The 26,325-nt window shown below is 40.5% G+C and overlaps 2 protein-coding genes across 4 annotated transcripts; one reads left to right on the top strand and one right to left on the bottom strand.

Moving 5' to 3' along the window:
* The first annotated feature begins 1,143 nt into the window (after window positions 1–1,143).
* On the top strand, window positions 1,144–2,985 carry mrps26 (mitochondrial ribosomal protein S26). Its single transcript, XM_055057269.1, has 4 exons — window positions 1,144–1,489; window positions 2,219–2,365; window positions 2,450–2,573; window positions 2,700–2,985. The coding sequence occupies exons 1-4, from the start codon at window positions 1,269–1,271 to the stop codon at window positions 2,829–2,831; spliced, it is 624 nt and encodes a 207-aa protein (XP_054913244.1). The 5' UTR covers window positions 1,144–1,268; the 3' UTR covers window positions 2,832–2,985.
* An 839-nt stretch (window positions 2,986–3,824) lies between these two features.
* loxl3b (lysyl oxidase-like 3b) lies at window positions 3,825–25,873 on the bottom strand. Of its 3 annotated transcripts, XM_055057211.1 has the most exons (16): window positions 25,497–25,873; window positions 21,935–22,267; window positions 21,147–21,310; window positions 19,350–19,567; window positions 16,775–16,840; window positions 14,880–14,936; window positions 14,200–14,407; window positions 13,361–13,541; window positions 11,936–12,090; window positions 10,570–10,740; window positions 7,503–7,662; window positions 6,998–7,241; window positions 6,337–6,452; window positions 5,578–5,714; window positions 4,856–4,967; window positions 3,825–4,766 (listed from the first exon to the last, which is right to left on the bottom strand). In XM_055057211.1, exons 2-16 carry the CDS (start codon window positions 22,260–22,262, stop codon window positions 4,693–4,695), a joined length of 2,391 nt encoding a protein of 796 aa, XP_054913186.1. In that variant the 5' UTR covers window positions 22,263–22,267; window positions 25,497–25,873; the 3' UTR covers window positions 3,825–4,692. The 3 variants fall into 3 exon arrangements, with proteins under 3 accessions (XP_054913186.1, XP_054913184.1, XP_054913185.1); XM_055057209.1 differs by lacking the exons at window positions 14,880–14,936; window positions 16,775–16,840 and having other exon boundaries at window positions 25,497–25,871; XM_055057210.1 differs by lacking the exons at window positions 10,570–10,740; window positions 11,936–12,090; window positions 13,361–13,541; ... (5 more) ...; window positions 21,935–22,267; window positions 25,497–25,873 and adding an exon at window positions 8,126–10,545.
* Window positions 25,874–26,325: the final 452 nt, after the last annotated feature.

The raw sequence follows: 26,325 nt of genomic DNA, 5'->3' as shown, positions 1-26,325 counted from the left end.
TCTGTGTATTTGTGTTTTAATTTATAACTCAGACATCCTTACAAGGCATTCAAGCCTAAAGTTTCATTTTAAGTTCAGCCATATTCCAAACCGTGAAGATAAAAGGCGACATGTGCATCATCTGTTTGTCACCTGACTGGATAATCTGGCACGAGAAACATATTATGAGATTTCTGTTTTATACGTTTCATGTAATGCATGGCACCAGAAACATTTTCTCAAATATTGTGCTTTGCAAGAGAAATTTGGCAAACTAAATTTGTACATACAGCATCCTACTTGCATCTCTTCCCGCTTACAGTGTGAAGGACTGACACACCAAAAGCACGTATCGATTTGTACTGAGTTGACAGACGGCCTGCAGCATCATAAACAACTTCTAACAATAACTCTAAATCCCGAGGAAAGAAACAGAATGCACAGTTGACTGCAGATGCAGCAATGTGACTGCACGAGTAAGCAACTTTTGATGTACTTCACTTCACTTAGGGAACTGAAAACATCAGCACAGTCCTTCAGCTGTCACAAGGCACTGGCCTTGTAACAGTGGAGGAGATGTTTCCCTGAAAGAAGAAGAAAGCACCATTTTTTCCCCTGTGAGTAATAATAAAAATAAACACCTAAGAACATAGAAGTTATGATGAGTAAAGAACAACTTGTTACCATTAAGAATATGCACCCCGTCTGGATATTTTATTATCAAATTTGGACGAAAATGTGCTCTCTGTCATACATCTGCTGTCTTTTTATCTAACCCGTCAGTTAAATAGAATGCCATACAATGCATTAGTGTTTGTTTTTGTAACATGAAACCCCCTCTTCAAAAATACTTTACTGAGATATTTTCTCAAATATTTACACAAAATACTTACATGATGCTGTCAGTGTAAAGATAAAAATTATTTTGTATTTTGTCATTTTTCCTAAACATAAAAAACTTAAGCTTGAATGCATTCAACCAAAATGGTGAATAAAAATAAAAGTTTGCATTTGCCCGCAAACATTCGACAAATATATTCAACATAAAGAGCTCGCTCGAGTTTTAAACAATACGAAGCGCAATACATCAGCATGACCGACAGGTGGCAGTGACAGAACCTGCAAACATCTGTCTTTTAATTACTTCCGCTTGTCATAGGGCACAAACATGGCTGCCATGTTGCGTCTCTAACGCTTGCTTCTCAATGTTAAATACTGTTGCTAGTTGAACCCTGCGGCACTTTAAATTAGCAAGAACAGTTGCTGACTGGGCCTTTACAGCTACCGACATGTTCCAGGTCCTCGGGGGACGGAGCGTCCAGGCTGCCCGGCTGCTCGCGCCCAGGAGCGCCGTGCTCGTGGAGGCTGTCCGGGGCCGAAAGTCCCGGACCGACCCGGTGGCCAAATCTAAAGAAGGACGGATCAAAGTGCCTTCAGCCGTCGACCCGGTGGAGATGGTGGTGCTCAAGGAGAGATACTCGGAGTACGAGCTCATCATGAGGGCGCTTCGGTACGTTTACCCGGAGGTCAGGGGTCACGTTTCGGTCAGAAACACAGTTGAATTATTCCAAGTTAATGACCGTCACTCTGACCCGAAAATGAATGCAGGAAAACCAGATTTATCAGTTATTTTGTGCTTATATTTCGCATATTGCATTAAAAACACACGCATCACTCAATTTGGGAAAAAAATGAGTCTTTTTACAAATTTATACACACATTTAGAAGAACCTGTTGTCCTCGGTGCGGTTGATCCGGGTTCGATTCCCGGTCTCTGCCCCTGTGCTGTATGTCTTTCCCTTCTCTCCTATTTCCTGTCAATTTACTGATTCGTAAATTGACAGGAAATAGGAGAGAAGGGAAAGACATACATTCGTAAATTGACAGGCCAGTAAAGGCCAATAGCATTTTAGAAAAAGGGTCGGTTTCTCTTTCACGTTCATTGGGAGCGCACCAATCAGGGTTTTTTTTTTTGTGAACACAACTTACGTTTTTAGATCTGGAAAAATCAGCTTCAACGGATTCAAATCCCCCCACTGCACGTGCAGTTATCAATAATAACTATTGCACGTGCAACAGAAAAAAAATGTCCTGGATGTTATTTGACCGAGTCAGTAGTTTTAATCCAAACAAGAAATGGAATTACAAGATTGTCACTATTTATTTCTATCAAATTTGAAAAAAAAAAAAAAAAACACAGACCTAAAAAAAAAAGTACATGATGGTGTTCATTTGTCAGGATGGAGTTCAAGGAGGAGGTGCTGCGCAAAAAGTACGAGGAGGAGATGGGCGCCCAGGCTGAACTGAGGGCGAGACAGGAAGAGGAGGAGCATCGCTCCCTGATGGACTGGAATAATCAGGAAAACTTGCGGCTACTGAAAGCCAGGTAGGGAAGATCGAAGAGAAACGGTTCAAGATTAGGATGCGATCTGTTTCAGTTAAACGACTCGGTTCAATCCTCTCATGTTAGAGTACTGAGGATCCAACAGGAAGAGGAGGAAGCTGAGAGGAAGAAAATGGAAGCCGCCATTCAGCGGGAACAGGAGCAACAGGAGTTCATCAGGCAGAAAGAGGAAGAGATTTTGAAGCTGCAGGTAAAAAGATCTCTCACACACACAAGCCTCGGTTATCGTCAGTAAACAATAAGCCAGGAGAAGAAATAAATAAAACAAAGCAAATATTAAACTCCAGTTAATCTCGTTTGTTTTGAATGCTAACAGGAGGAGGCGAAAAACTTTGTCACCTTGGAAAACCTGGATCAGCGAATCGATGAGGCGCTGGACAATCCAAAGAATTACAACTTTGCCATCGACAAAGAGGGGAAAGTGGTCAAGAGGACAGTGCTGCAGTGAAACGGCTGAGTTCACGTCTGCGTGTTTTTTTTCCCCATCAAGACTCAGATCAGACTTCTGTCGTCCTTTTCATGCCTCCATCTGTAGTGTATATTATTGTAAAAATGTTTTCTTTTTCAACATAAACATATAAAAAGGTGATATGTAACACACATCAGACTTTATTCATTTCTAAATGTTAACCATGTTTTGTCAGAATATGTCAGGAAGATATTTGTAAAATAATTCTGACATATTCTTATCACTCTATCACGAAACACAACTGCACAAAATGCAAAGATTTTTTCTTTGTTCTCGTTTCGTCAGTTTTTTTTTTTTTTGGTCCTATTTTCTAACTTGGAGAAAATTAGTGAACATCTTCAAGAGAAAGAACAGCAAACATAGAGGAGCTTACAAACCAAGCACTTTCTGAATAATAAAAAACAACTCAAGTTGTATTAAAAAATTTTTTCTTGAAGTTTAGTTTGCCAACGCCGCCCAAACACTTCCTGCAGTTCTGCTGTTTGGCCGCTAGGAGGCGCTCTACAACCTCAAACCAACACGTACCAGCTCATGTTTGGACAACTCGTCTGCTGATGTTCTATCAGGCCCGGTTAGCATAACCCTCCAGAAACCTGCCTCAGCCTCTGAGCAAATCAATAACAGCTTTAGTCAATGAGAACAAGATTAGAACCACTTTCATTTTATATTCATACAACATCCAATAAATCTAAACTGGATTAGAATTACTTCTCTTACAACAGGTGGAAAATAATACCGCTGCTTCATACTGGCAGCGGTTAGTAATCTGGTGTGAAGCTGTGAACACGGTTAATGTGATTGGTAACAGAGGTTAATTGGATTGTGCCTCTGGTCACTGAAGACCGGGATTATCAGTGGATTGGGATGAACCCGTAAAGTCAGAACATCACTCATGTTCTGAGATCTGAACATAGGGTTAAAACAGAAAAAAAAAAATATATATATATATATATATATATATAAAATGCAGAATTATCATTCAATTGAGCTTTATTTGATGCAACAGGTGTGGTTATATCAGCAATACATACACACATCTTCATGTTTTTTTCTGCCAATGCGGAGGAGCTAAACCCAGCCTGGAGCGACGCACGGCTTTGAACTGGAGAGAACACTTGCTGATGAACGCATACTGGAAATAAATACATTCACTACATATTGCAGCAGTTCTAACATACATTTGCAGAACCAAAATTGGGATGGGAGACAGAAAACCTGGATGTTTTTGTAAAGGTTTGCGTTCAAATCACATTTACTGATCAAACTGTAGCTTAACGCTTACAGGAGTAAAACAACAGGTCATTGTTGTACAGTACATACACTTTGGCAGCATTAGTACACTGATAAAATGCATCTTGGTAAATTTGTTCCCTTCTCGGGTACCTTGAAAAAGTTGTTTACCATTTATTTTTTCTTGTTGAAACCACAAACTCAACCAGATATCTGGGGCTCTGGCTCATGTTTTGGTTGCTTAAGATGAACTAAACATGAGTTTATTGGGTTTCATGCTTGGACTCTGCATTCTAAAGGCAAATTAATTTTGTTATGCCAAAACATTAAAGCTTCATTGCAACTAAAACATTCAATAGAGGACTGTACATCGTGTCAAACATCGACTGAAAAACTATAAAATCTGAATTTGTAAAAATAAAAAAAAATAAAAAAGTAAGTACAAACTCACATTAAACTAGAGGACATAATCAAAGCCACTTGAATATTCAAGTATAAAAACACAACTATGAAGGAATAATATGGGGATTCATGTAAGCACCTGAAAACCAATAGAAATACGGAGGCGTATTTTTATTCATCCATCCCACAATGGAGGCGGCGTCCACAGTTAGGAGATCCTGTTGTTTATCTGTCCGGGGTATTTCTCAAATCTTTTCTCTGCCTCCTCACTGAACGCGTCACCTGGAAGACATTAGAAAGGTGGCAGCTTTAGTGAATTTCAACAAGTTTTACGGAAAGTTTGAACAGCTTGGCTGTTCCTGCGTGGTTACCGATGTGACAGTTGTGGAGCCAAATCCTGTGTCCGTCGTATTTGCAGTTGCATTTCATGCCGTTGTTTGTGAAGTCGCTCTCGGCCACTTCGTAATTCGGATTGATTACGATCTGAACGGGCGAGAAAAAGCAGAGATAGATGACGAATGCTGGCTACTCTAAAGTAATCGAACGTTTCAACTTTTAAAATTCATTGAGAAATCTTTGTAGAAAGATCCTGAACTTTGACAAACAGGTCATGTTGAATGAGATAACAAATCATAGGTGTGCAACAATCGCATTTTTCTGACCGAATGCCCGATCTTTAAAACAGATCCTTACTTATATCAATGTTTTGATTTTTCAGACCTTTGCGGAGATGAGATCATTGGATAAGATCGGTTTCACATGAAAGTATCGGCCGATTGTCAATCACCCAAAATTAAGGAGTCAATTTATCAACCGGTTGATTTATAGGTGATCCAGTTAATATCACACAGAATCTGGATGAGGTTCCCCAAGGTTTAATTCTCGGTCCACTACTCTTCACCCCCCTTTTTAAATATCCATCCAACAGAAACTAGCCTGGTAACAGCAGCTGATGAGTTGATGGTTTGTGGCCAGTGGGCAACTCTGTCACTGAGTTATCAGAGGATTTGAAGGAAGTCACTGCAAGTCAGTGATTCAAAGTGGTCACGCCGGCACCTGGCCGGCTGCCTGCTCCAAGTGAAACCCCACTCACCTGCATGATGTAGTTTCCAGGTTTGACGTCTGTGATGTCAAGCCACTGGCAGTCAATGTCGTGGCGGTACAAGTCCCAGCAACCGACCGTGATGCCTTGATCGCCGAAGTTGGCGCACTCGTATCGTTTCGAAACACCTGATGGACACGGATAAAGGGTGGGAGTTACCGTGGGAGCCTAAAGACGTCAACTGAACGCTCACGGCTCACCCAAACTATTCACATTGTTGGCAGATTTAGGTTTAACCAGCATGTTTCTTCAGACTGGAAGTAATATCAATGTTTTGGATCCAAAAAGGTAATTGAAAATCTTTGGATGGAAGACTCCGGCTCAGTGGGTAGGTAGAGCTATCGTCTTCCAATTGGAAGGTTTTGGATTTGATTTCAGTTTCCTCTTGTTTCCTCTTGTCACATGTTGGTACTAATTAATTTACAAAGTGCTTGGAGTTGTCAAAAGGACTGGAAAAGCTCCATGTACCATTGATGGACCTGAACCTGTAAATACTTAGAGCTCAGCAGTGAACACAAGCTGAGTAACTGGTCAATATGAAAAGTTTTGATTGCTATTATTATTATTATCCACTTATTACAGAAAATGACAAAAATAATTGTCCACATGAATGGAATACAAATAAATAAGTAAATGTATAATTTCCAGTCATAAGCAAAGTTCTTCTCTGGGTGACGATGACACAAAATAAAATGTTTTTTTTTTTTTTTTCCAGATTGTTACTTCGTCTAGTCAAAGCATCAAACTGACCTTCTTGACAATCTGTGTCCTCCAAGCAGAAACTGGCTTTGTGGCCCTCTGCCACTTTGCTGCCGTTAGCGTTCAGCAGGTCATAGTGGGTGAAGATGTCCATGCTGTGATAGTGGCTGAGTGAAAAGTCAGAGCGGCACGAATTAGACCCAAACCAGAAAATCATCCACTTCCAGGTCAACATAGTGTTGAAAGTTGTGGTAGTTTGTTGCTATGTTGCTCTAGTCTTTTCCGAAACTGTCAAAAATATTCACTTTCTTACATTTTTTGTCATGTTATGGCCACAAACCTCAAGGTAGAAAAGAGATGAAAGGTTTTCCAATCGCTTCACAAACAAAGACACAGAAAAATCTGTCACATTATTGACAGTGGTGGAGCTAGACTTTTAAATTTGGGGGGGCCAAAGGGCTATCTCAGGGGGGCCACAAATGAGAAACATGTATGTTTGATGTGCTTATATAAATAAATCGGTCATGCACTATTTTTACCAGTCAAACTATAACAATAATCAAATTATAATCTTTCTTTCCTTCAAAGGATATTTTAACCAACCACAAAAACACAAAGTAATAATATGTTTGCTCTGTCACATATTTTCCATTGTTTCCTGTTCATTTTGTCTTGTGTTCAAATTCATGTCCAGCTTTACGTTGTATGTTACCCATGACAGGCGTGCCACACCCACGAGTGGCGCCCGGCTTTGGGCTTGAAGTCGGCCCGGCCGACGTTGTGGATCTGGGAGGAGAAGCGGAGCAGCCGCCGGTGTCCGTACGGCCAGTTGGCTTTGGCCGCTGACTTGGACAGGCAGTCCTCCTCGGCGGCGCAGTAGAGCATGTGCAGAGGACGGTCCTCGATGTAGACCGTCTGCTCCACCAGGGAGGCATTCAGGACGAGGTCAGAGGCGGCTGCACGCACAAGGGGGCAACAGAGACTGGGCTGAGGGATTATCTCGTTTCAACATTTCATCCTAAAGCGTATATATCTGGATTAATATGAAATAGAAAATAAAAAAAAACAATATGTGTGTCAATTGTTGGGGAAGACACTTCCACAATTCAATTTCAGATGTTTTTCCATTCTCCTGTCCTATAAACATCTTAAAAGTTACTCTAGAAAATGTAACTAGTTACTGCCCCCTTGTGGTTGATTCTGGGGCTTTAACTCACTCTCTGAGCAGATGACTCCTGCTGAAAACTTTGCGGCCGCTTTCTGGCAGTTGACGGTTTTGTGATGCTGGCACTGGCTCAGAGCCATCTCACTTCCTGTGCACTTCACGCCGCTCATCATCATCTCTGTGACGTTGCTGCTGTCCCAGTACCAGGTTTCCTTACCGGCGGATAAAAACAAACAAACAAAAAAAAAAACAATAACACAGAAATAAACGAACAAAAGAAAGGGAGAGAAACAGTGCATGATGATCAGGACAGATTCACACGCAGCGCCTCAGTGTTCAGGTTTTACGTGGCAGCTCTGCTGTTGGCGCTTTAAGATGGCGCCCCCTACTGTCACTTGTTTTCAGACACCAGCTTATGTTTTTTGTGAAAGACTCTTATTAACTCTACTGTGATCATTCTTCATAGAAGATAACTTCCAAATATTTGAGTTGCTTACTCCGATCCTCATCAACTCGTCGGTGCAAATTTTTACCTTTTAGTCAATTTGGCATAATCAGATGGGAAGAATAATGAGCCATTGTTGCCAAGTGTTTTAGCTGGCCTGCTTATCTAATCGACTGGGTGATGAAACATTTGTCTTCTAGCTGTGGCACACATTTTCAGCTCCTACTCACGGTGACGGCGTGCATGGCGTAGCCGAGCCCTAGCTGCCTGCAGGCCACCATGGCCTCCTTCGTCGTCCAGCCTGTGCTGCACACTGTGCCCCACTTGGACCCGACCTGAACCTCCACCCGGCCTTCGTAGCTGCTTCGGCCGCCCGCTATCCGGATCTGCGGAAGCGTCCTGCTGGGAGTCAGACGGGGGACACGCTTCCTGTCCTGTCTACGACTAAACTAAAGACTACCCGGTGTTTATATGGAGTCGACGGAAAATGTGCTGGTTAGTCTGCTGGGGCTGAGGGGATCGGCGTGGTTTCCACATGAGGTCACGGTGGTGAGCAGCTCTGACTTTGATTAGAAGCTCTGCATAACGCTATTTTTAGCTCTTCCACATGGAACAGGCCTGTGGCGACTATGTAAATATTCCATGTTCAGAAAGATATATATTGCATATGCATAATTATAATCATACTGTATAGAACCATAAACATATTTGTTAAAACTGGGACCATGTTGTGACAGTTCATTGTGAAGAAAAAACAGGAAAACAATCTCCTTCAACTCCTCTCTGAGCTGCTATTGCCATTGAAAGAAATGCCCCAAAAACAAACCAATCAGAGCCAGGAGGAGGGTCTTAACGCTGTCAATCATCCTCATGTACGCCCTGCTAAATATGTTAATGACGGAGAAACAATTTACTGTCACAGCAAGACCCTTTATCTGTCATCAACAATGTCTATGCTAACTGGCCTTAGCATCAGCAAAGCAGCAAGCGATGTGATTGACAGCGCTAAGGCCCGCCTCCTTTTGTTTGTAGTTAGCTCTAGGAAAAGGCAGAGGAACTTGATTTTTTCACAAGTTTTCTGTCTCGTGCCGTATTGTTGCAACGTGGTGACACTTTCAACAACTGTCAACAAAATATTTCTTATAAAAAGTTACATACTGCAGCTTTGATAATGAAAATATATTTTTTAAAAACTACAATTTATTTCTCATTTGAATTAAAGCAAAGCCAATTGATGTAATTAAACGACTCCCAGTGTCGTATATTTGACCAGGCAGTAAATTCACAGACATCAGTATGTGGGTTTACTGCGGCTAACCCACAACATTAGATTCCCAGACACATTGTTACTGGGAACAATGTCTGGTAACTATATTACCAGACACATTATGTCTGGTAATATTGTTTCTATAATTATATAGAAACAGTTTCTGCCTGTTTCTGCCAAACAGGCAGAAACTTTACACACCCTCAATGTGGGCCATGGATGTGAGATACGCTTCAGCTCCTTACACATAGATTTGAACAGTTCTTTTTGCACGGTGGAAGGATTCTGCAAGAAACTACCTCAATACATTGAAATAACAAGAGGAGAGTCCAAATGTACAGGTCCAACTGTTCATATACAGGTCCAGTTATATTTGGTTAAATATTATATTCCTCAGTAAAATGTTTAAGTTTTTGATAGTTTGGATTAGTGTCGGTTCGAAAGTCAGCTTCTAAATGTTATTTAGGTTTCTGCGTTTTTCACGACTCAAATGTAAAACCCTTTTCAAGTCCATTTTGAATAAAATGTAAGACCTACATCATGAGATGCACAGGAGGAATGTAGGGGACAAAAATCTTTTTGTGGCTCTTGATAGTTTTGTGCTTTTCACATCTAACATGGCTCTTTAGTTAACTGGCTAGCTAGCCATAGAGCTAGGGCTTTAGGTGAAGTTGGAAAAGTCCTGCAAATTAAAACCTAGTTAGAACATATATGACTACATAGTCCTGCCACGACAAAATATATAACATATTGAAAGCCAACCTACATTTTCTTTAATGAATTTAAAACTTTTTAAAGATTTTTTTAAGGATGCACAAAGACTTATGGACAATTTGTGGACCATCTATGGTTAAAATCCGTCTATATGCCAGGAACCACGTAATCATTTCTGATCGGTCAAATATCCAGGCAGAATTATGACATCACTGTGCAAATGGTTCCAAAAGGTTTCCTTTCCTGGGTAAAATGTAAATATATATTTTCATACAATAAGTTTGTGCTATAAAATACGGTTCTCTTACTCACTTTGACTTTGTGGAAAAACACATAAGCAGGGTATATTGAAGGAAAAATAAAAATAATCGTACTAATAAAAATGGTCTCTCTTTGAACTTACAGAAGGACTTTATCCATTTTTTGTGGTGGTGTAATTCTTCTTGTTGAAATGTATCTAAGTGATTTGTTGCATAATTTGTTCTACACTGAAAAAGAAGAGAAGTCCAAACCCATCACCCATTTAAGGCCACAGTGAGAATATGTTAGTTTTCCACTGGTTCTGTAAAAAGAACGCAACATAAAAAAAAATACTGCTCACCTGACAGTACATTAAATTTGCATATGCAATATAAAGCAAAAGAAAGCAAACACTTGCTTTGCAGCAGCAAATTGTCTTTGTTAACAACCTACTTGCAGGCCCTGGTTAGCGTAGCCCAAACCCAGCTGCCTGCAGGCTACCATGGCCTCCCTGGTGGTCCAGGTCTCACCACAGATCAGACCCCAGCTCTCTGTCCCGTTAGCGTCAGAGCTCAGCAACTCCACGCGGCCCTCAAAGCGGCTCCGTCCGCCTGTGATCCGGATCTGTGTGAGACCAGGGGGTTAGGCTACATGCTAAAAAGCAGTCAACTGAGCAAATTCCTCATAAATATGTTTGTATGTTTTGTGTAAAAGCTCAAAGTCACTACTGAAGATTTCAGTTTTGCTCCTTTCATTGACGAAAGGGTAGACTTTACACAAAACATTCGCACCATTTACTGGAGACCAGGTTAATAAAAAACAAAACATGAAGCTGTGCAAGTATAAATACTCCATGTTGAAAATTGCCTTCGCTAATACATTACCTTAAAATATGTGTTTTGAGGAGGTTAAAAGAGTTTAAAGATTAGTAAGTTACAAATGTGAGGTTTTTTTTTTTAAAGTTAGCGAACTACAGTTAGCTTCTGCAGTTAGCTGACTAGCTTTTGCAGTTAGCTGACTAGCTTCTGCAGTTAGCTAACTAGCTTCTGCAGTTAGCTAGGTGGCTTCTGGAGTTAGCTAGCTAGCTTCTGCAGTTAGCTAACTAGCTTCTGCAGTTAGCTAACTAGCTTCTGCAGTTAGCTAGCTAGTAAACTATGTCTCTTGCAGTTTGCTAACTAGCTTCTGAAGTTAGCTAATTAGTTAACTAGCTCAGTAGCTCCTGCAGTTAGCTCTGCATCTCACATTTCCACAACAGACTTGTGTCAGAGTAGCAAATCTATGTACAAGTACATCTAAAAAAAACCATGGAATATTGTGAAAAGTAATGTTTTTTGGCTCCAGAAGCTGAATTCATATGCTACCAGAGTCATAGCGGCACATCCCGATCAGCAAATGAGACATTTCTAATTGATCTAATGTAACATTCACATTTTCTGAGACACTGAATTTTGGGTTTTATTTGTTCTCCATGGTCAACAAGATAAAAAGGCTGAAAATATTTCTCTCTAGGTGTCATAAATCTATTCAGGTTTCACATTCTGAAAAGGGACAATTACTGAACTTTTTCATAATATTAAAGTTTTCTTTTAGATGCACTTGGTAATAAAGACACAAATGAATGCACTACCAGGAATGGGAAGAACAGATATTTTAGATGTTTTTTCCATTCTCATGTTCCATAAACACTTTAAACTAATACAACCTGGCGTGGAAAAACTCACTGTCATTTTTTTTTACTTGCTAAAATAAAACCAAACAACGTGACATGAAACATCCAAGCAGTAGAAATGAACGCGTGGGTGAGGTGGTTCGGTCTGACCGAGTTCTCCATGCCCATGTATGGGATGTTGCAGCGAACAGCGGCGTCCTCCATGTGTTGGCAATCCTCCGCCGTGATGTTTTTAAACGGGCAGTTCCAGATCGACTTCTCGTTCCCGACACACTTCACCTCGTTCATGTAGATCGGACCCATACCTGGGAAAAGAACTCTAGGGTCAGAACAGTTCAAGGAATAAGGGGGAAAAAATCAACATCAAAAACTTTGGCACAGTCAAAGTCTAGCCCAAAATTTTATTAAGGATCTATGGTGAGTCTTAAAAATTCATGTCCACACAATCTGTACAAGAGTAAGCTATTTTATAAAGATTAAAAAAAAAAAAGCTTCATTCTTTTTATGTTTTTTTTCTAAAATGGTAATCAAAAAACAACCATTTGGTGTAAAATAACTAAAGAGAAAGAAAATTCCTGCAGCTGTTATTGCAAGTGGATCTGCAAAGCCTGGACTCACTTTTCAAGAAAATTTAGAAAATGAAGTATTTATTTTTCATTCACTTCATGTCTTGTGTTGGTCTGGAAATCCTCCCCCTAGAAATAGTTTTGGGCTACTGAAGGCTGTCCTTCAGCAACTCGTGCTTCTGACCTCCATTAGAAAGTCTCGGATACGTCCAGGCAGCGTTTGGTCAGACATTGGTCAAACCACAGCACTTCCTCTAACAGATCCAACTTTCTCTGAGAAGAGAACCACTTCCTGGTGTTTCCCAGAACTGCTGCAGAAAAGGTGGGCTTTTTTTCCTCCACAGCAGAGTTTCTGGCCTGTTCACCCAAAAAACATTATTGAGGAAAGTCCTAGATTATAATTACGCACATTTCCACATGTAGCGCTTGATATTTTCCTGTGCAGCATCACTAGACTTTTTTGTTTGCGAATGTTCTCACTGAGAGAACATAAAATAGTTCTTAAAGGGCCAGTGTCATGTATTTTTCATTATAACACAATCAAATAATGTTACCTTCAGTTGTAAGAAAAAAATCCTGTATATATCTGACACGACTTAAAATAAGTTTGACTTAGCAATTTAATGCATTGAAATTGGGCCTCTGTCTCTTTAAGAAGCTCCTGCTTTTTCCGACAATCCGCCTCCAGGAAGTCGATACAACACGACTCTTCCATTAAGCTGCTGTGATACTTGCACTTTGAATCTTGATATCAGGATTATTGAATTAAAGTTTGTAACTAGAGAGGAAAAAATGTAATTTGCACATCTTATTTCAAACACTTCAGAAATCCTTGTGAAACTTATTGAAATGAATACAAGAAAAGCACAACATAGCTCTAAATATGTTGTGTGACATTCACATGAACCTAAAAAACCCCCCAAAAACCCTAATTGAAATTACAATTTACACAAACAACCAGAGCTCAGAGGTGCAGTGCGGATCAGTCGTCCCGCTCGTCAGGGCTCACCTTGTCCCATGCGGGCTCCCGTCAGGGCTTCCTTGGCGCTGCCGAAGCCCAGCTCCCGGCACACGACGCTGGCGGACAGCAGGCTCCAGCGGTCGTCGCACACCGTCCCCCACTCGTTGTCTCTGAGCACTTCCACCCGGCCTTCCCCCAGCCTGGCGCCGCCCTTCAGTCTCACGTTGCTCTGACAACAACATGGAGACGCGTTTCTGCATGAGTCTGTGAACATGGAGGCAGCCTGGCACGTCCTCACCGCTCCGTTTGAAAGGCATTGCTGTCGCTGGGGCGCAACGCCTTCCAGACGCGTCCATATTCCTGAACCTTTTTGCATTTTGTCATGAAATACCTGCAAACTTCAATAATGATATTTGAGGAGATTGGCCAAAAGGCTTAACTCTGAAATGGAAGGAAGATGATACATTTAATAAATAAAAATCTCCAAAATATAGCATGGTGTGTATTTATACTCATCCTTCCTGAATCAGGACTTTTTGGGCGACTTTTCCCTCTACCAGCTTTATGAATCTGACAAATGAATCCATCGAATAGGATGGAGAGAACCTGACTGTGTGTTCATTCAATTTAGTTTGATTCACTTCAATTCTATTCTGCTGAAAATGAAAATTAAATGCAACTCATTTCATTCAAATTTCCTCAGAAAGTTCTTGAGGCGTTGACGCTGTGGGCAGGAAGGGCCTCCAGCAGCAGTCAGTCTCACCGCAAATCAAAAGAAGCCTCTGACTGAAGACACCGTTGCCGTCACGAAATGCTAACAGCTCAACATCTGGGCAGCAGAGACGAACAAACATTTAGCCGGCTTCTGTTCCTGAGGATCTCCTTACCGAGACTTTAACTTTCTTTTTCAGAGAGCTGTTTTGCATGAACAGAGGGCCGGGCATGCAGCTCACGACGACGGGCATGCCGCCGGCGCAGGTCGCCGTGGCATTTGGCTTGTTGAACTCTAGGGGGCAGGCCGCCAGGTGAACCTCTGACCCCGAACATGCCACAGAGCGGAGCAGGTACAGGTTCTTCTGGCGCTCCAGGTACAACCTGAGGGAGGCGGACGGAATATGTCAGATTTTAATATATATATATATATATATATATATATATATATATATATATATATATATATATATATATATATATATATATATATATATATATATATATATATATATATATAAACAAGTTAGACAAAATAATCACATCTAAAGTTCTGTTCAACATCATTGTTTTTTTTTCCAATAGTCACTTTTTTCATTTTTGAAGAAGCAGCCTAATGTTGCATTAATGTGATTTGACTCCATTACAGTTATGGATGAATGGAAGAAGGTCAGATAGAAATTGTGATGTCAGACTTTTATCTTCTACTTCACAGGTTTGCGATACACTGCATCGCTCCATTGCATTAAATCCATTGATCAGTTTCATAGTTACTCTGCAAGGTGATGTATGCTTTTTTTTTTTTTTTTTTTAGACACCATCCATCTACCAAATGAGTTGTGTATCCTCAGATTACCTTTTGCTGCGGCTGCTCTGTTTAGACATAGAGTTAGCTTTAGCTTTGGGTGGCTGCCTGCAAGGTAAAAACGGGTGAGTCTGCACAGAAATCATCACAACAACCAATCAGGAAGCAGAACTAGAATCAAAAACATAGACAGGACCAAAGGAAAGTATATGGACATCTTTCTACTTACAGTGGATATTATTCTGGTTGGCAGTTAAGTGGATGTACTGACTGTGTGGTTGGCGAGTCCATATACTACTACGGCTTTGGTACTAAACATGCAGGAAGGAGGAAGTGAAATATTCTGAATGCAGCTATGCTTTGTCATTGTGAACATAAAGTTCCAGCGTTTGACTTGTACAGATCTGCTTTCTACTCTGACAGAGCGTTGATGGGTTCTTCAGCTCTCTTTGTGCAGCGCATGACTGAGAGGCTCATAATAGAGCCAAGATTTTAGATTTTAATCTGGTCAAGAGCTAAATCAGGTAGAATCTGCACAACGCAAAACCACGTCAAAGGAAAATGTCCCGTTCTGTGTTAATATGCCAAAACAAAACAAAAACACAATGAAACAATGATAAAAAATGAAAAAAACAAATAAAACATTCAAGTTGGTAAAACAATCATTTAGTTTTCAGTTTATCCTTAAAAGTTTAAATTTTCTCATTTCCTTTTTTCAACTTCAAATTTGATATTTTCAGGTTACTTTTAGATTTTCCAACTTCAAGTCTCTTCCCCGCCCCAACTTTAAAGCAACAAACAAAACTGTTATCAAAGCGAGCCAGCATTATGGCTTTTATTAATCTCCATATTGGTCTCATCTCCTGAGCCTCGGCTAATCAAAACAAAACACTAGAAATGATTTGCAGATTCTACCAGACGGAGGTCTTGTTCTCCTGACCCAAAGACCTGCAGGTCATTTTGCTGAAGAACCCAGCAGCTCCTCATTAAGCCAGTCATACGGATGAAAGGCATCTACGGCTCCTATTTAACAGAAAACACTGTTGAGTGAAAGAATATGATAGTTTGCAGGCACAACACAGACAGACACAGTCATGGACGAAATCTCGCAAAAATTGGGTGATGCAAAAATAAATAAATAAATCGCCCAACTATTTTGGATGCATTTAACATTATAAAATGTGTTTAGAGGGGGAGTATTATGCATTTCCAGCCACATAGTGGCATTTAATAGCACAATAAAGTCACCATCAGTTGTTATAAAAATCCTATTTATATCAAATATGACTTCATATTTAATGGCTTGAAATTGGGCCTTTGTCTCTTTAAAAAGCTCCTGCTCTTTGTGAAACTCCACCTTCATGGCTCCTCTGTTAACCCTTTAACAACTTTTTTTCCTGCGTTGCTCAGAGAAGGAGCTCGTATGATGAGTTCAGTTCCACCAGGTGTTTGCTAACTGCTTCTGGATAGTCTGAAGGAGCCGAGTGGGGGAAGAGGCGCTCTGTGAGGAGGAAGCTCGGTAGCTTTGAAACTGAAGATGAGAGAAGGAGCTTCGTCCTCAAAGGCGGAGCTAGGCCCATCAAAGTGTTTTTCACAGCTGAGTGGTTGAAAAATACTCCTCAAAGAATTGAAACAAAACTACAGCTATATTTTGGATGAGGGAATAACATGATTAGATGGTATAAAATTCAAAAAACATAATACCGCCCCTTTAAAGCAGGAATAGTTGAAGTCAGAAAATGTAAATTATATGTTTTTGTAAGATGACTGATCCGTGTCCGTGTGATACAAAAAAGGAAACAAAAACAAAAAAGGTTTCCCTGAATGGGAAGATTCAGAAAGCGAAAAGGAGGAAGAGATGGCTATTATCTAGAACTAAATGACTGTTTTCTAAGCCAACAGGAAACCCACTGGCAACAGTGACAGGCATTCCTGCTACAGTATACCTTCCAGCAGCTGAGACATTAACCTTTGGACCGGACGCCTTCTCTGCAGCGCGCTTTGTCAGACGTCTGCAACAGCGAGACAGTCGGATTCCATCACACACGGGAGAGAAACTGCACGCAAACACTCGCTTCAACCATCAGGGTTCGTTCTTCATAAACACACCGACTGCGCCTCGCGTCTGGCGAGGAGCTTTTCTGACATTTCACAGGTCTCCGGGAGATTGTGTTACAGCCCATAAGTTTGTTTAAAAGAAAAAAAAAATGTTGGAACTGAAAATTACGTGGAAACCAAAAAACAAAAAAAGATTTGAAACTGAAATATTTTTCAAAACTACTATTCAGATTTAAGGGGATTTTTTTCAGCTTCAATTTTCCTTTTTCTGAACAAATTTTATGGCCAAATTTAGCTCAATATCAACTCTTAGTCAGAATTACAAAAAGTCTGCTCCACTTAAGAGTTCTTTTTTTGTTTTGTGTTTTTTGGCTGTTCTCATTTTGAGCAGCTGACCTTCTCCAGACCCCGGGCTGCTCCCAGGAGCCTCACACATGGCTGGGAGAAAACCAGAGTTCCCATCTGCACGCCTCCCGCTGCTCTGTATGAAGGCCTGAACTAGAGAGCAGCCAGGAATGTATGTGTCCTCGTTCAGGGAGGGCCGGATGGGAAAAGAAACTAACTAAAACAAATGAAAACTGAAATCGAGAAAACACTTTCAGTAACTGAAATAAATGAAAATGTTAATCAACGGGGGAAAAGCTATCTGGAGCTATATCTTGCTTTTATTAAATGGACTAAAACACACTTAAAATGTCGATGTAACTTCCTTTGTTTTTATGTTTCTGAATCTGTTTATTAGTATTAGTTAGTGATTATTCCCCAGTGACAACAGAGGCCAAAAAGATAAAATAAAGCATAATATCTTTGAAAAAGAAAAACGTAAACATATGGAAAATACACGACGCAGAAAGCCCAGGAAAACTAACTTCTGCCGTGAGAGCCGTTGTCACTTGAGACTTTTGGCAGACACGTCCGCCTCCACAATCTCCACTTGCTGACAAACAAAGGAGATCCTGCTTGTGGCTTAGTCAAAGGAAAGAAAACGTGTTTCTGGATGTCTTACTCTGAGAGGAATGTCACACAAACCTCCTCAAACTCCACAATCCCTGTTGTCAGGTCTGTTATAACGTCATTTCGCCCGAAGGGTCTTTCTATGTCTATTCTGTTTTGATGAGTCAGCAGAAATGGCTGACAAATTCAATGGGTAATTATGACTATCAAATATGATGTCTGTCTCGACCACAAACAGCTCTCAGTACAACGGTTTCATTTTTTTTTTAATCTAATCTCAACTGTCAAAAAACCTTCAGAAGAATCCGGCCATGTGATTATTTGCTATTAATTAAAGTTTAAGCCAAAACAGAAATGCTGCCTGTGGAAAAACATTGATATTATTTTATGTTTCTGTGAGGTTTATGAAGCAACAGCGACCGATTATGGAAAAGAGTGACCACTTCCAAACAAAATACCCTTCCACATCCTCAAAGAAGAAATAGCTGCTGCCCACCAAACTGTGATGTGCATCCAAGACTTTTACAAACGAATTAAAGTCTATTATTCTCGTAGGTTTTTCCATGAGGGGATAAGTTATATGACGGCCGCTAATGTTCCCAGGAGTAAATGTCCCAGAAAATGATCACTAAAGTGTGCAAAGTGAGCAGAGAGGTTGAACATGTCCAAATCAGAGCGTTAAATGTTATAAACCTCATGATAGAAGCTTTAGAAAAAGACTCAACATTCGTCTTTTTTTAGAGGGTTCCTGATAAAAAAGAGAGATTGGCAACAGAATTTAAGACTGAATAGTTAAATATGAACAAACTACGAGATTTCAAACCCAAATAATAATAATAATAACGCTTAAAACAACATTCCAGAGGGAAATGTACTGACTTTAATCTCAGAAATGAGAATTCTGAGATTAAAATTAAAATTCTAAAATAAATAAATAAAATAGAAATGCTGAGATTAAAGTTTGAGTTCTTTTTTCCCCCCAGTGGTCCCATCCTCACCTGTAGAAATGTGAGATAATCTGTTACAATAAAGAACCAAAGTGTTGCAATGTCCCAGTCAAAGCCCGGACCTTATACAGATCAAACGCTCCGGCGAAACCTGAAGACAGCTGTTTGCACAACAAACGTCTGCAAAGTTCACTGAACCGAAGCAACGTGGCCAGAAGAGAAGGCCGACATTCCTCCACACTGATGAAATCCTGGAGTTCATCTGGCTTTTCCTCTCTCTCAGCGTTTCTATTTCACTGACATGACGCCTCACAAACTGTGGAATCTGTTGGTTCGCGTAACTTTAGCTTACAAACGTTTATTACCTCTCGAGGCCAGATTATTGTCAATATGAAAACTAACATATAGGAGGGTGTACTTTCTTTTTCCCATGACTTTGTCTATTCAGCTACGACGTGTCATCTTCGTAAAAGCGAACAAAGCAAAACACGATTTCAGCGAAAACCTTCCTACCTCATCACAGACTGGAGCTCCAAAGGCTCCACTTGGGCCCGTTTCTTACTTGTAGAAGTTCTTGTTGACCTTCCGTTCGTGCGGGAATCCCAGCATGCCGCAGACCACGCGGGTGTTCTTGACGGTCCATCCCACGTCACAGATCTGAGCCCAGCCGTCCTTGTGTTTGACCTCCACCACGCCCTCAGTGATGGGCAGCTTCCTCCTGGCCGTGCCGACGACGGGCCGGAGCCGCACCTCCTCCACCTTCTTCTCGTCAACTTGAGCCTGGAAAGAAAAAAATATATAATAAAAATATTCAATTCTGGTTCAAAAATACTTTATTGCACAGCAACAGGACATTAAATAAGAAACAGTTGCGTGAAAAAATTAGCAATTTATCCGCCAGAAACGCATAAATTAAAGATTCAACAATGAACGTCTGAATTAGAGAAGCACCGATCCGATAATAATATCTGTATCGGCCCCGATATTGAGAAAATTCTGTAATGTGATCACGACAATGTGCTCAGTCTATAAGAGCAAATCTATTAAATGTAATTCTATGTTTTGTGCTCTGAGCGACCACGTTTTACTGTTTATTTTACACAATAAATATAATTTCTAATTGTACTTCCTGAACCATTTGACAGAAGATTTGTTGCAGTTTATTTTTGCATGTTTGACCAACATAGTCATTTGTCAGTTTCAGTACTATTTATTTGGCTGTTCTATTAATTATGACCAACTGAACAAATTAAAGTTTTGTTGTTTTCCATGTTTTGTCAAATGTGTGAAGCTATTGGCATATTTAAGTGTGTGGTACTGATGCAGAGCTATTAAATTTGCAATTCAGTGTATTCAGCTCTTTGCTTAAGGCAAAGAAACATTTTAAGTCGATGCAGCGCCATGTTTCTGTATCGTATCGCTATCAGCCGATACTATGCCTCAGATATCGGTGTCGGAAGTGAGAAAAATAAACTGGTGGTTTACCTGGTCTGAATAATCAGATAACACAGGAAAGAAACTATACATTTAAAGCATTTGAGGAATTCGTCGCTCCATTTGTTCATATTGCAACATCTACCAGAGTTTCTCTGCTGCGGCAAATAAAGTAACCGAATAAAACAGTCACAGCAGTTCAGCTCACTGTACATGTGAAAGCCACGAGTCGCTTTTAAATTGGCAGCAGTCAGAGATTAAAATCTGGTCGCCATGTTTGTCCGAAACACACTACAGGACAGTTTATAAAGATTGAAATATCAGTCCTATAATGTTGTGAACATTTCTTTCTAATAATGCACAACAAAGCAGCATCTTGGAAGCATTAAGTGTGATTCTCGAAGCTAGTACAAATGTGTGACCAAACTAAACTGGTTCCAGCTGGAGCACATGGTCCCGTCAGACTGGGATTCTCAGGATGTAGAAAAGAAGGTTAGTTTTAACATTTTCTTAAAACCTGCTGAGCTCCTTGAAGGCGAATGCCTCACAAAAGTATCGCCAGGCATCCAAAATTGATTAAACTTGATTCTATTTTTTTCCCATACCACTTGAATGTTTATGCAGTAAATCCAAACAAAAAGCATGGATAAGACCGAAGGCAACTGGCTGCAGTAGATTTTATTTAGAGAAATCAGAGTAAAGGGGGATCAATACAAATACACACCACCCTTTAAAATTTGCACAGGTAAGTATTTTTTTAAAAAACAACAAATCACTTTTCTACCAGTTCACAATTAAATCAAATATGACTTAACAGTATTTTTTTTTTAAAAGAAAAGAAAAGACAGCCTTTATATGAATTTATAACAGATCTCAATCACTCGGAGGAATAAGAGTTTAAAGTTGTTTTTTTTAAGCAACTTACGTCAATAATGTTTGAGTCCACAAAGCCAGGAATCCTCTCATCTTTGCAAACCACTCCAGCGTCTTCATCGTGAGTGCAGTCGCTGTTTCCCCATCCTCGAGACTTGCACAACTCGATGCTCTTCTCCCCTCCGTTGCACAACACGTTGTCCAACCAGATCTTTCCTGTAAAGGAAGACGCTTACTTAGGCTCCAGGAAACACTCAGTCCAGAGGACAAAAAACAAATCCATTTCTGGGTTGTTAATACATTTTCGATTCTATCTTTACTTTATAACAAACAAAAATCCTAAAATTTAAATAATTTTATAGCAAAATAAGTTTTTTTTCTCACATTAGTCAGCCCTTTTTCATGTTTTTTTCTGACTTTTAATTATATATTTTCCACAATGCCATTATATAGCACAAGCTAGTAACAGCTCCTACAGACTAGCCAGCAGCAATTAGCAAACACCTGCTGGAAGTGTTCACCCGCTGAGCTCATTATAGGAGCTACGTCTCAGTGAAACGGTGGTAAAAACTTTGTCAAAAGGTTATTAGAGGAGTCATGTTGTGATGACTTCCTGAAGACAGAGCTTCAGAAACAGTCAAAGCTTCTTAAAGAGACAGAGGTCCAATTTCAAAGCCTTAAATTAGTCATGTTTGACATATATAGCCATTTTTATAACTACCTAAGGTAACAGACTTACTTTATTGTACTATAAAATGGCCCTGTGTGCCTGGAAACACAAAACACTGTCTATATTTACTAACGATGACGCTCCATGTGACTGAGTGAAGAGGCTCTGACCTTCGCCGTTGCCGTATTTGGCGCTGTGAGTCCATCCAGTGGCTGCGACGAAGCCCAGCTGTCGACAGAGGACGTTGGCGTTGGCTATAGAGAAGTCGTCGTCGCAGATGGTTCCCCACTCTCCCTTGTAGAAGAGCTCTATCCGGCCCTCGTTGTGTTTGCGGGGGTATCCGGCCAGGCGGACCTTCAGCCGCTGTGGGGCCCCGGACGGAGTCGGGGCCACACTGGCCCTGCTGGGTGCCGTGGTCTGGGTTAAACAACAGGGAAACCACAACCCAAGCAGAAGGCTGACCGCTAACTGCCGCGTGTGCCTCGACTTCTCCATCATTTCAGCTGCAAACAAAGAAAAGAGAGAGAGAGAAAAAAAAACAAGGGTATGGACAGATGTTTAACTCCAGGAAAATGTAAGACGTAACCAACTCAACCACAATTTACATGTTTCTTTTCCTACTTCTAACTTGACTGCCTAAGAGTCTCTGTGGACGTTTTTCAACAAATGCAAGGAGTTTAAAGTCAATTCCAAAAAGCCACAGCACTGCTGCTGGAACAAAACAACAACAGCAACAAAAAACATGAATAAATTATATAAAGAAACGCAACAAGTAATAAGAAATCATTTCAAAACGAAGGTTACAGAACGAAGCGGGAATCCAGTCAGCACTTGTGAGGAAGTTAATGTGAGTTGAGCTACTTTGGCATTTTAATTCGTACCATCTGGTCAGGCCCAACGTCAACACATCCATCGGGGGGCTAATCGCTCCAAAAATAAATGCCCCTTTGCCTCATTTCATGACAATTCTCAGAGAAGACATTTTTTTTATCCTTAGATACCCAACGAAAGTAGTCCCCCCCTTTAAACTCTACCACATTCAGTCATATTGCAAGCCACAAATACCAGTGCGTTTCATTATTTTTGAATTATTTTATTGGAATGTTCTGTGATTGACCGACATGAACACAAAGAAAATTGACACCTGGTGCTCAGAGATGTGGGTTGTCTGTATTGCAGGAAAGTTGAAGAAGTTTTGGATTTTCAATTATTTGATTTATTATTTTTCAACCTTTGCTTATTTTCGTTGTGTACTTATCGATTTTGTCATTCGCTCGTTCATGTTCATCATCATAGTTACCATTTGATGATATCAGTGTTCTTTCTTGCTGTTTTGGCATTGATTATTGTGTGAAAAATAGGGAATAAGTCACACTAGTCATTAAAAAGATAAAATAAAAAATACTCCACATATTTTCCCACAAAATGTTCCTGAAAGTCTTTAATCTACTTTGATGCATGTTTGCATCTGCAGCCGGTTGTTTGCTGGTCCCCATACACAGGCCTCCTATTGATAACTGAACAAATTTCGTGTTCTTCAGGGATACAAACACCGTAGTGTGACACGTTTGTACAGGAACCACAGCGTGGGACTGAATGCACGTTCCGAGACCGACTATTTGGACGCACGTGTTTGACAAGCTTTTAACGGCAGAACCACAGAGGCATCAGAGCTGCATGTCTGGAAACAAGTTCTGTAACCTGACCGACCATCAAAGCAACAACAAAAAAAGGCAAGCGTTCAGTGGGAACTCTCTCACTCATCTGTTCCCCTTTCCGTCCTGAACGAGACCAAAGCAGGTCCGTGGCTGTACCGTGTTCTGAATCACTGGAGCCACCAGAGTCTGGTAGGCAGATCTCTGTGCTTCCACGTGCAGCGCTGCATATTTACAGCTCCTCTCATAATGATTTCCATCCCTCTTCACAGAGCGAGCTGAAAAAAAAAAAAAAAGCAGAGTTTCAGCTCAAAGCAAAGCCATTCGTTTGAACGGTCCAGCCAAAGTCCAGAACGAAATCCAAATTTAGAAACTCAGTCAAAACTCGGAATCTGCTGCCTTCCGGGCGCTCTCCGTCCAGATGATTGAGCTGCACTTATTTGTGAGTGACATCCCCCCCTAAAGGCCTGCAGCTGGAATTGAAGTTAAAGCTGGTGCCCAACCAAGGTGCATGCCACACTCTTGAGATTATTTTTTTTTTTTTGTTCTCTCTGAAAACCTTTCCTTCATCTGCAGAGTTATAAAACACTTTGCTACATATTAAATATGAAAGCTGGACAAAGATAGAAAAGGTTTAGGGGAGTTAATACTTTTGCAGGACATCAGAGACGTCGGCTGCAAGTAGAAGTTCACCACCTAAATTCAGAGGGCGTCCATCTTTCTGGAAACCAAAACAATTTTTTCACATAAAGACATAAAGAAAACCCACACTCATGTGTTTGCACCATGATGTTGATCATGAATGTTCCGAACCGCATATTTTAGGGCTGCAATTAATGATTATTCAGTAATCGATTAATCAGTCGATTACTGAAATCTGATGGTTAGTCTGATTTTAAAATGTCCGCATTCCACAAAATGTTTCACTTAGCCACATAAGCCATTTCATGCAGTATTAGAAATGCATTTAAACAATCCCCTTTTACCCCCCACAAAAAATCTATTGTTTAGATAAATAAGAAAATAAAAATTTTACAGCCTCAAATGCAAAACTGCAGCATTTTCTTTAAGCGTAGACTTGACCATTTGTAGCACAGGATGCATCTGTGACTAAAACAGTACTTCTAACGTAAAGTAAACTTTATGATATTGACTAAATATATGGCTGATCTGTTGATTATTTTTTCAATTAATCAGTTAATAATTGGAAATCAAAAGGGGCCAAAGAGAGAACTTTGAGCCAGATGAAGCTAAAAGTAGCCACTTGAGGAGTTTGGCATAGAACATATTTACAAACTTTTTTTTCTTTTTTCTTTTTTTTATCTTAATTGCAAAATGTATATATTTTTGTACAGTTTTGTCTCAATTACCACCAGGGCCGGCCCAAGCCTCCATGGGGCCCGAAGCAAAATTTAGTTTTGGGGCCCTCTAGTTCTGCTAACAATGTGAACTGGCTGCAATCAAGAGTCAGATGATCAGATTATTTACGCACCTGCTATGAACGTATTGCACCTCTGACAGGGCTGTTTACATTATATACTATGCATATATAATACAGGATACATTTATTGGCCAACTGATTTATCAATAAATTTCTGGGCAATGATTTCCTTTGTTTTGGGGGGATCGTGATCTGTTGATAATTACATGTGAAGCTGATCTTTTAGCCCATGTAACTGAGTTTTTAAACCTCCAGTAAAGGTTTAAAAATCGGCCTCTGACCTCCTGTGCTCTGCAGTGAGAGGTTTGACTGACAGACCAGATTTACAGTTCATATTCACCACAGTGCCAACTCAGCGACTTTCTCGCTATATTTAGCAACATTTCAGACAAAAAATAAATAAAAATTGGTATGGCCAAACTAAAAATCGGCAGGTCAGGCTGGTTACAGATCGGTAACCAGGGATCGGCCAGAAAACTGCAATCGGTACAGCCACACACACATATTCATGACCTTCTATGATTAAATGAATTTCTCTTAACCATTTCTCTCATAGCTAAAAATGTAATCCAACCTGGTATAAATGAGAGACCTCATTTACAGTTCAGCCGTCCAATAAAAGCGCGTCTGTCTTACCTTGTGGTGCCAGTATTAAGGAGGTTATAGCGGTTCCAGTGGAGCGAGGGGTGCTGGCCGCCCAGCGTGGAGATCCTGAGGGCCCCTCCGCCTGAGAAGTGATCAACAACTCTGGATTTTCCTCTAACTCCTGTCCATCATCACGCGCGAAATCCAGTCAGCAGGACAGCGACCCACCAGTTGCTCCGTGTGACGACTCTTGTCGTTAATTTGCCAGCTGTGCAGCTTTGACCGAGGAGGAGGAGGAGGAGGACGAGGAAAAGGAGGAGGAGGACGGGACTCCACGGCTGCAAGGGGCTGGATTTATTCCCTGGAAAGACACTGACTCTTTTCACGTCTGGTTCTGTAATAAGCCTCTCTTACTCTCTCTTTCTCTCTCCCTTCCTTACGAAACGGTAAAAAGCTACCTCTCGTTGCTCGTGCAGATGTGCGCGCGCCTGATGGAGGACACGTGTGTGCTGAGAGAAGTTTCCAGCCACGCGAGCTACAAGATCGTTCTTCTTCTTCTTCTTCTTCTTCACTTTCTGACAGCTGCCACATGTGTGGAAACATTTCTGTCCATATCGCTCTGGAAGCCTCTTCCTGCCACGGTGCTCAGTTTTCAGCATGCATTTTGTGTTTTCACAGCCACTATAGTCACGTTCAATACATTAGAACTGAACATATTAAAGTCTGCTGCTACTCATTAGACCCACATTTCTGCGTTATAAACTGCAGGCTGGGAAATGATCACAATTAAGAGAAATTAAGGCTGGAAAACATCAGTCTATGTGTAATCAATCTATATATAATAAACACTGTATAATTCACTAAGCAATTGATGATCAAT

Source organism: Poeciliopsis prolifica, unplaced genomic scaffold, assembly GCF_027474105.1.
Source record: "Poeciliopsis prolifica strain line A6 unplaced genomic scaffold, Auburn_PproV2 SCAFFOLD047, whole genome shotgun sequence".
NCBI classification, from domain to species: Eukaryota; Metazoa; Chordata; class Actinopteri; order Cyprinodontiformes; family Poeciliidae; genus Poeciliopsis; species Poeciliopsis prolifica.
Note: the sequence above shows the minus strand (reverse complement) of the source record. Positions and strands in the feature narration are given on the sequence as shown.